The sequence below is a fragment of the Phyllostomus hastatus genome, unplaced genomic scaffold (assembly GCF_019186645.2).
Source record: "Phyllostomus hastatus isolate PE091 unplaced genomic scaffold, TTU_PhHast_1.1 phas_scaffold_216, whole genome shotgun sequence".
NCBI classification, from domain to species: Eukaryota; Metazoa; Chordata; class Mammalia; order Chiroptera; family Phyllostomidae; genus Phyllostomus; species Phyllostomus hastatus.
In genome coordinates this window covers 15,211,004-15,221,328 of record NW_025334018.1, presented here as the reverse complement: position 1 = coordinate 15,221,328, position 10,325 = coordinate 15,211,004, and the positions used below count along the sequence as shown (strand labels likewise).

Sequence of the window (10,325 nt, the reverse complement as noted above, 5' to 3'; positions counted from 1 at the left end):
GACCCTGTGTTCCTTTACGGCCGTCGCGAAAGTGTCGTGAACGCGCTGCCGCCCATCAGAGTCACTCAGGCGGCTGGAGGCGGAGGTCTTAATTCAAGTGCTGTGGTTATCCGGGTGTGCGGGTAAGGCTGCGAGGTTCGGTCTTGGGAAGAGGGTCGGGGTGTGCGTGTGTTGGGGGACACGACTCTCAGGGGGTTGTGCAGAGAGCGCTGCGTACTGCGGGGTGGGGCGTCGGCATATAGCTGTGTATGGACTCGCGCGAGGCGGACGCCGTCCTTCCTCCCGCTGGGTGGCCTCGCGCGCGGTGTTGTGCGGAGCGCGAGGGGCCGAGCGCCCCTCCGGCCCGGGGGGGAGACCTTGGGGTGGCCAGGTGCCAGCGCGGGAGCCCGGAGGTTGCTGCGGGAGTCGGAGCGGGCAGAGCCTCGGCGGGCCAGGCTTGGGCGGACCGAGGGCCGGGGGCGCTGCCCGCGCGGAACAGACCTTGCCTGGCAGGTCCACACCATCCTGTGCCGGGGTGGCCTTCCCTTTGGAATGCGGTGCTGGTGTTTCGTGGTTGGGCCACGCGTCTCGGTCAGCAACTTCTCTCGAAATGTCAGTGTGTATTGACAAGCTCGGAGCTCGCGAGCTAGAGTTTATTTGAGCACTGTTCTTGGAAGGCGAAGGGGCTGGAGGGTGGCAGGCGTTTGCCGGTGTTCCGGGAGCGCTGGATGAATGGGATCTGTACATTTAGCCACGTTTGACTTGTTTTCTCCGATTCGGTGCTTGCCGTTTTTGTGTCATTTTTACTTTTTCGTGTCATTGAAATCTCTTAGTTCATTAGTGAATCCGTATTAAGATAGTAAGCAGGTTTAGAGTTATATCAAATATTAGTGCCTTGTCTTGTGTGTGGACAAAGATATTCAGCTCCTACTCTAGGACTAGGAGGGATGTGTCCCGTGTGTGTGTTGGATTGGCTGACCACACGAGTCAGACCGTGGCGAGGGCTTTTCGAGCATTACTACTGGAGAACCGTTGACGTTCGCGTAAAATTCCAGAGAGTGAGACTCTAAAGGCATTTTGCTGCGTATTTGTTCTGTGCTAATAAAAATTAGTCAAAGCCCCTTAATGCAACTTGTCTTTACACTCCTTCCACTTAAGAGATAAGTCAGATAAATCTGCCTCTTGTATTAACCTGTTCCAACAGAGGAGTCTTTATTTGTTGTCCAGTTAATAAATTATTGGATATTTACAACCATGGTTTTACACATTTATGCTCCTTTCCCACACCCAGTCTCTCAAAGTTTCCATTAAAAGCACTAGGAAGTTTTTGATATAGAACTCTGAACTTTTTTTTATAACTCCAATTACATTTTATTGCATTGTCGATTTCTTTTCTAAGCAACAGTAGTTCTTGAAGCTGGTTCAAAGTGCCAGCAATGTTCCTTTCGCGGGTCACGCTGGGCTACCTTTTTTTTTTTTAAGGGAATAGGAAAATAATCTACAGAATGCTAGGCTATTTGCTTTTGCTTTTTTTACTGGAGGAAGTTGTTTTCCTATTTCTAAGGAACGCGAGATTTCACTTTGGCAAAACAGTAGATCTAAATTGTTTTACACAGTACTGTTTTTGCTTCCAAGTCTCCTGAAAAGGCTTTTGTTTCTGCTGGCTTGTTTGTGTATCACTTGTTAAATAATGCTGAATGTAATCCTGTGATCCTACTGGTTTTCTTTCTTTTTGTTTTACTTTGCTTTCTGTAATGCACTGGGCCCAGCAAATAGTGTAGAGCATTAGTGTTTTCCTTTTGCAGTGCCGGGAAGGTTGCGGAGAGCTGTGTGGTCACCAGTGTCTTTCTTTGGAAGCATTGCAAATATACTGCTGAATCAGTGCAGCTCAAAACTTGGCACACCCAGGCACGGGGAGCTGGGGATTCTGGAATCTCCCACTACAGGTTGGAGATTGTGTAAGCTCACTGGTGTTTTGCTGAGTGGTGGAGATTCCTTTTCCAGTGTGATACGTGTCAGACGCTCCCCAGTTCTGAACACAGGAGGGATGTAGGCTGCATGCCATTAGCCTCAGTCGCTGTAAGGGCAGATGTTTTGCGTCACTGACTTAAGGTCCACAAATTGTGTGTAACTTCAGTGAAGGTATTCATGAAATAGCTCTGATTATATTGTTGTGCCTTTTGTTGGACTTTTCACATAAGAGTCTTCATGCCTGCATGGAGAAATATTTTCGTCCGGCCCCATGGGCCCCCCTCGTCTGGATCCCACAGTGGCGTGTTATAACTTAGGTGTTTACAAGACACCCCCCAACCCCCTTGGAGCTTCTTCTGGGCATGGATGGCACGGTTTAGTCTTTCTGTTTCCTCAGGGTCTGGAACTACTAAGTGATCATTAAATACTAGATGAATCACGTTGTTCATTGTCTCCACAAATAAGAACTAATTACCTACTTAGTGTTAGGTGTGCTGTGAGATTCTGGGTAAAGAATGTGAAGACAGGCATTGCCCCTGCACTCACGTCCCTTACAGAATAGGGGGGGGAAGACCAAAAGACCACCGCTGCCACCACCACCAGTAGGAAACAGCAACCAGAACAAGTTTAAAGCGTGTTTAGTGCTGTGGAAGCAGAGTTGAACTATAGCCAGGTTATATTATAACAGGAGGGGCACTTGCTGATAACAAGTGGAAAGGTTATAATAGCTGTAGGACTGTGATCAGTAATAATTGGAAATGAAATCCCAGGTGATAGGAGTTTTTTCCTTTAGTGCATTTGCTTTTCCTGTTGACAATTTGTGAAAACATATCCTCAGTTAACAAATAGGCAGTACTACAAAACTGTAGATTTGTTTATAAGCTCGTTGACGGCTTCCCGTACATCAGAATGGAAACGCCTTGTTGTGGTCCGTCCGCCGCTGCATTGGCCTGCTTCCATCTTTATTTCATTCCGCTCTCCCACCTTGCTGACCGCTCTCCAGCCCTGCTGATCCCTGCGGCCCCTGGACAAGATAAGCGTTTTCTTGCCTCAGGGCCTGTTCCCGTTTCAGGGATGGTTTCTCCCACCCTTGGAATGGCTAGCTCCTTTCCTCCCTCAGAATTTGGTGTTAGTGCTGCCTCTTCCCGTACTTCAGCCACCTTCGACTGTTTTCTGGCTCCACACTTTGTTTTCCTTGCAGCACCCCTCACAGTGTGTAATGCTGTTTGCTGGTTTACCTTGAGTTATTTTCCCGTTGGTCGTAGGAGCTGGGACTGTGTCTCTCTAGTTTACTGCACTCACATGCTGGCTGAGTGCATGTGGAACTTGGAATCCATTTTCTCTTGAAAACATGACTGGTGGCGAGGTTTCTAGGCTTGCCAGCAATAGTTTTACTTTATTTTTTTTTAAGTTCCTTATCGTGTGACAAAAAAATGACATTTTGCTCCTCATCCTCTTGGGCATAGGCCTGGCTTAGATAAAAATCCTAAATGGCTAAAGTAATTTTTTTTGCAATAGTTGTACCTCTTTTCCATATTTCCAGGTCACATCCTTGTGTGCTTTCTTTCCAGGTAGTCCGATCTTCCTCTTGTCACCTGCCCCGTGCCCCGCTCTCTTGAAATATACATGCTTTTCCTGTGCTAAAATCCGGGAGCTCCTGTTTTTTCCTAAGATGATTTTCATGTCAGTAGCCTGTGGGTTTCGGGTGTAATGGGAGGAAGGAAGAGTGGAGATGCACTGGTGGCTCTCCCACTCTCCATCTGTGTTGAGAGCAAAGTGTATCAGGGGCTACATGTATCTGAACGTACATTTGCAATCTTGTTGCTAATAGCTTCACAGAGACAATCTTGCCAGATTGAAATGTTCAAACACTTACTGGCTTTTTTCCCATGTGTGAATTATATAGTGGCTAGATCTAGAAAGTTTTGTCAAAATGTAGATTTTCTCCAAAAGAGAAATAGGTTAAAAAAAAATCTAGGTCAGCGGGGAAAACACTCAGAAGGAAAGTATCAGTTTATCGTACAGTCTTGCCAAATGCTCAAACTTAAAACCATTAGGATCAGTTGCTGGTAGCGGTTAGTGCCAAAAGCAAGCTAGCACCGTCAATATGTCACCTTAAAAACAGAAAATAAGGGAACGGAGTACTATTATAGTCATAAAATATTAATTAGGTTGGCTCAACTTTTTATTCCTTCTTTAAGTGGAATTCTATAAGAGCTGATTGATTATAGTTTATCAAATATGAAAACGCATTATTCAGTTTGAATAGAAAATCTGGCTTACCACAAAGCTGCGCATTGTGTTGGTTATCAGCCTGTCCTTTGATCTGAAATGATCTGGGTTTGTAACCGGTTGTTTGACATTACGTAAACATTGCTCAATGACAGTTTTAATCAATTGGTTTGTGACGCATGTTGACTTAAACGTCCAAACTTATAGAGGAGTTTGATGAATTTATTTGAGCCAAACTGATGACAGTTGCAGGAGGCAAAATCTCAGTGGCTTGAGACAATGTTCCAGAGAAGGGCAGTTTTGCAGCTTCTTTTATAATCAGAATCAAAGGAGGAGAAGTCAGGGGGTGCTGTATGAAATTCATTGGTGGTAGATTTGGGAGGCGGGAGAAAGCAAAGCTGGGAAACCGCTGAGATTGGATAAAGAGTGAAACACAGAGATGCATACTTCTTTTACATTGGTGGGTGCAGGATGGTTAGCAATGAACATTCACAGCACGTGGAGATGGTGTTGGGGGAACAGTGTATCGAGGGGTTCTGTGGTCTGTGCTCTGGTCTGATGGGTGTGCCCTGAAGGGTCTGGGAAAGGAGACATTACAAGGCTATGTTATCTCAGATGCAGAAAGACAGTGCTACTTAAAGATCGACTGTATCGAGGAAACACCAGGCCCGCCATTCCTTGGGGATTTTTGTGTTCAGACCGTCCTGTGTGGTTACCTTTGGTCTCCAGGTCTGTCCGGCCGCCGCGCAGCCCTCCCCTGAACCGGTCGGGTTCAGTGTGCGACCGCTTTCTCACGCACACAGTTATTGAGTGACATGATTGCTGGTGGGCGATTTGGAGTGCCACTTTAGATCTTCTGTGACATTGAAATTTTGGAATTTGTTGACTTACAGCGACAGAGGCAAGAAGTCCTGGGCACGTTTTGATACTAGACCCACTGTCGAGACGCCCTGGACCCTGTGTCGCCCTCAGGACCCCCGTAGTGCGGTCTCTCGAGGGCTCTGCAGCAGTCAGGGTGGCTCCGTGTCCAATGCCAGAAGGTCAGAGTGCACCGCTCTTGGTTTGACGCCACCTCCCTTTTAGTTCTATTAAGATTCTTTCTTTTTTAAGAAAAATCCTCGTATGGCTTCTCGGCCCCCCTGCTCACTCACCGTGAGTTTCCCAGAAAGTTCTTCGTTTCCTTTTCTCTTCATACTTAATCCCTTTGAGAACTTTTCTGTTTTATTGTCTTTAACTACACTTTAGCTTCTAAGGGGATAGCTTGAAATTTTCATTTCAGACCCGTATGTCGGTGCTTTGATTTTGTCTGAAACATCTGTATACTTAAAAGCTGCGTGTATATTTTTCCTACCCTTTTCCCCAGATCGTCCCTCCTCGCCACTCTGCCACCAAAAGCCAAAATAAACAACTGATGGTTCTCTCCAACCCCCTCCTTTTTACAGCAGGACCGGTAGTCTCTGTTGGTTACTTTTCTCCTCTACACCTCCACCCTCCTATCTTTCTTTTAGAAAACAGTTACTTAAAGATTTTTAAAAGATTTTATTCATTTATTTTTAGAGAGAGGAGAAGGAAGGGAGAGGGGGGAGAGAAACATCAATGTGTGGTCGCCTCTCATGCGCCCCCTACTGGGGACCTGGCCTACAGCCCAGGTGTGTGCCCTAGACTGGGAATGGAACTGGTGGCCCTTTGATTTGAGTGGTTGATTCACTCAACCACTGAGCCACACCAGCCAGGGCAAAATTACGTAAAGATCTGACTCTCATTTCCATTTTCACCGCCCTACCCTAGGCCCTCACCACTTCAAAACTGTAAGGTCCCCATACTAATTTTTAAATGTTCTCACTGCTTTCTTTAGTCTGATGACTATGTATCTACCCTATTGATCTTGAAAATAGACTTGTCATTATTTTCTTACATTGCTTAATAACGTAACTGTGTCATCTCTAATCTCGCCTGAGTCACGTGCGTGCCCTTCAAGGGCTAAACTCAAAGTCCTCCGTGAACAGCCAGCACTTCTGCACTCAGACTTTTATCTCGTTTCTCCGGTTCCTCGGGCCGCTCTGCTAACACCCGTCCGGCCCTCCGAAAGCGCATTGTGTTCCTTGCTGTTCACCCCCACCTGGAGTGGCGGATGCAGAATATTCCTTTCCACTTGCAAGAAGTTTTATCTTCTCATCTGGCTTAAAGAGAAAGCCCGTGTTTGTCTGAACCTCACTTACTACCTGTACGAGCTTCTGCAAGTTCATTAGACTGTCTGGGCCTTAGTTTCATTTTCTGTAAAATTAGGGATCTTTAATAGTCCTTACTTTCTAGGGCTGTTGTGAGGATTAAATAAATTAACATAGAAAACATGCTTAAAGTTTTTAATACACAGTAAGTGCTCAATAAATGCTAACTATCAGCATTAAACTAAAATCTAGTGTAAGACCCATGGTATTCAAGTCGTCCCTCTGATGTTAATACTAATTTGCCAGCTTTGCGTGCATGTGAAGTGATTAGATCTTTTCTGAGACTTCCTCCAGTGTACTGCTGATAGCAGTGAGGCGGAAAAAGGAGCATGCGCTTTGAAGTCAGGCAAACTGTAAGGGAACAGGAAGCACATTGCTATTAAAATGCCTTGGTATTTTCCACTTAAAGGTGAGGTCACATGACTTCACTGGGCTCGCACCATCAGGAAGAAGTAGAACTGAAAACAGGCCCCTGGTGTTCTGATTCCGGTTTGATATGTATGACTCTATTACCAGTTTAACTTTTTAAAGAAATTTACTGGCCTTGTTGTAAGTGATGGCTGACCGACTTTTTTTCCCCGCTCAGGTAAATAGCCACGAAAAGCTGTAAAAGAGGATAAAGTCCCCTCTCCAAATAAAAGAAAGCCGAAGTCCATGAGTGGGCATCGGTCAGCGAGGAAACGATGCGGAGACTCGCACCTCGAGTCCCCCGGGGGCTTCGGGCATATGAGTACTCCCGGGTGTATCCTGAGCAAATTGTTCCAGTTAACGACACCACCGTTGTCGAGACACCAGCTAAAGCGGCTGGAAGAGCACAGATACCAGAGCGCTGGACGGTCCCTGCTTGAGCCCTTAATGCAGCGGTACTGGGAGTGGCTCGTGGGCAGGGTTCCCTCCTGGATCGCCCCAAACCTCATCACCATCGTCGGCCTGTCGGTGAACATCTGCACGACTGTTCTCTTAGTCTTCTACTGCCCCACGGCCACAGAGCAGGTAAGAGGGCCTCCTGCCCGACAAGAGCGGTTGCTACGCACCAGACACACTGTCAGTGGGGTTTCTAGGTCATGGCGGCGAAAGGGAAGATAATCTGACAGCCGTCTGTCGACTGTTTGGAAATGTCCTATCTCACATACTGGTGGTAAAGCTCGCCAGTACCGCCTACCTCCGTACACCATGCTTAAGTAAAGGGTGGACCCTGACTCTGGTAAGTGTATTACTGTGAGCAGGGATTAACGTATAAAGTGTTCCTTTTAAAATGAGTAAATCTCAGTTCTTTATGAAAGAGTTTTATTTCATTTCTCTTTCAATGGCTGAATCAAGTTTTTGCAAAGGTTAAAATAATCAGAGAATAAAGTCAGGTAGTGAGGTGGCTGGCTGTAGATTAGTCTTATCAAAAGTGCTGCCCTGGCCCTGGCTGGCGTAGCTCAGTGGATTGAGCGTGCTACCAAAGTGTCGCAGGTTCGATTCCCAGTCAGGGCACATGCCTGGGTTGCAGGCCATGGCCCCCAGCAACCGCACATTGGTGTTTCTCTCTCTCTTTCTCCCTCCCTTTCTTCTCTAAAAATAAATAAATAAATTTTTTTAAAAAAGCGCTGTCCTCTCTGTTCAGAAACCAGAAAGGTTAACGTTCATGCTCCCTGTCACTACCAGAACCAAGAAGTAGAGACAAGGATTGAATCTTTATGGGCATTTTACTTGGATGCCAGCGATCTGAGAAGACGGTGGGTTATGTACTCTCAAAAACCGTCTTAACATCTCACCTCAAGCCAGCTTTTTTATAGGGAGAAGGAAAGGGTAGGTAGGGGATTTGCGGGGGGAAGGTTAATCCGATAAAGAGTAGCAGTCCACTGATTTTCCTAGTATTTCTCTACCTGCCGATCAACAGTTTCCATCTGCATCGCTGACAGCATTCCCTCCCTGGAACACAGTGGCTCAGACACCATCCCAGTCCGTGGCTTGCGGGCCTCTGGGGCATGGAGGTTGGATTGCTTGTCGGCCTCCTGGACCCACGCAGGGCGCACATTCTAATTCTCGGAATGACGGCTTTCTGTGTGCATTGATCGCTGAAGCCTGTCAACTATAACCACAGCCCAGACGTCTGACTCTTGAGTTCCCCTACCTGTTGAGGCTCAGCAGCCCTCTAAGGAGGGTTGAATATCCCTTTTCTCTTCCTGTAAACATGTGGCCGATAGACCCCAGGTGTATCTCTGTTACTGTGACGGGGCAAAGGGGACCAGAAAAAGTCACTGCAGCGTATTTCCTGCCGTGGCCACCATTAAAGAAGGGAAGCAAGGAGTTGAACTGCTCGCAAAGACCCTCCCTGTGCCTCTCAAATGCAACTCTCTGCCGCCATTTCCTCTTTTACCCTCTGAACTCCTCGCTTGAAACGGAAACGGAAACTAGAACCCGTTGTCACAATGGGCAAGTTGATGTGTTTTCTCTGGTTTGAAAATCACCTCGTCCAAAAGTGAACTGAAGGAGATGAAACAATCAAACATTTGTTGTTCCCATAACTAACCAGAATGACTCATCACGGGTAATCCAAAAGGTAGAAGGTCACCCTCAACTAAAGGTGTCAGAAGTGACTCTGAGCCATGTGTCACGTGATGGCCACTCCATTCCTTGTCTTGTTTGAAGCTCGAAGTGACAGTTTCTTTGAGAAGTCTTTTCATGCGATTTGCCCTTTGAGATACAGTTGTTGTCATCCATCCCTCTCTGTTTTCATCATCCGTAGCTGATTTTTTTATTCTCGACGGTCACTCCCCCTCATCCTTGAATAACTTCCTTTTCATTCCTCCTTCCCTACAGACTCAGTCCATACAGATTGTGCGAACGTATTTCTGGTTCTTCCTCATTTTCTGAACTGTCTTACATCACATCAGTCAGGACACTTAAAAAACAAAAACCAGTATGACTGTTTACATGTGGTTGGGAAGGTTTCCCGGGCCAGGATGGGTAGGGGGCCTGGGTGTGGCGGGCTCGGCGGGGGCAGGGCAGCAGCCTGTTCCGGGAACCAGCGTGTCTGGGGCACAGGGCAGCTTCCGTGAGGCCGTCGGGGGATTCTCCGGGAGCTGTCTCTGTTCTGGCCCAGACCTTTCTGGTTTAGCTGGCAGGTCCTGCAGCGGCCAGCCTGTGGTCATGTCATGGGCTATCTCCTTCACAAATGTGTCCTTGGATTCTTTACCATCTGTCCTTTGAGCTGTTCTTACAAGACGCTTACTTGAGAACCTAACAGCTACTTCCAGAGCAATTTGGACTGGATTTTCCACGTCCTTAGATGTACAGAAGAGCAACAGGGGAGCTGGTTGATTCCAGTAAGCGCCCCCCAATAGTCCTGAGCGAGTTCCGGGATGGTGATCAGGGAGTGAGAGTGGGTTAAGGGGTTGCTCAGCCTCTAACTGAACGCCCCAAGTGTGCCAGGCGCCATGCTCCCGAAAATACTTTTCCTCAGCCTCTGTTCTTAAGTGCTTTGGAACTATTGGAGTAACCCTAGAATTAGTCAGATCTTTGGGGAAATTTCCAGAATAGGAACTGCTCTAATCACAGAAAGCTTTTCAGAATTGCTGCCGGGAGAAATCAGGGTAGACTGTGACTGAGCCCCTGTTCTGCGCTCTGCAAGGGAAGGTCCCGTCCCACAGAGCCCGCGCCTGGGCGCCTTGACGGCCGCAGGGCAGCACTGCTGTTCGGCTCCGTTCGGAACACGTTAAACCAGGTCATGGCTGTTCTCCACGATAGGCTCTTGTTATCTCTGCAGTGTTCCTTGACTCACAGCTTATTTATCCTTTTAAATCTTATTTTGGAGTACTATGAGGATTAAATGGGAGTATGCATTCAGAGTGCCTAGTACCTAATGCCCAGTAAGTGGTAGGTAGTTATTCATTGGTCAAAAATATTGAGCATATAACCTATTCTTCC

General features: G+C 47.0%; 1 protein-coding gene across 2 annotated transcripts in view; it reads left to right on the top strand.

Moving 5' to 3' along the window:
- Positions 1-7: 7 nt before the first annotated feature.
- Positions 8-10,325, top strand: part of CEPT1 (choline/ethanolamine phosphotransferase 1) — a 35,817-nt gene continuing 25,499 nt past the window's right edge. For both annotated transcript variants that reach the window (XM_045816389.1, XM_045816390.1), the window contains exons 1-2: positions 8-122; positions 6,997-7,403. In XM_045816389.1, coding sequence (XP_045672345.1) covers positions 7,065-7,403 — 339 coding nt within the window. In that variant the 5' untranslated portion in view covers positions 8-122; positions 6,997-7,064. The remainder of the gene's footprint in view (positions 123-6,996; positions 7,404-10,325) is intronic.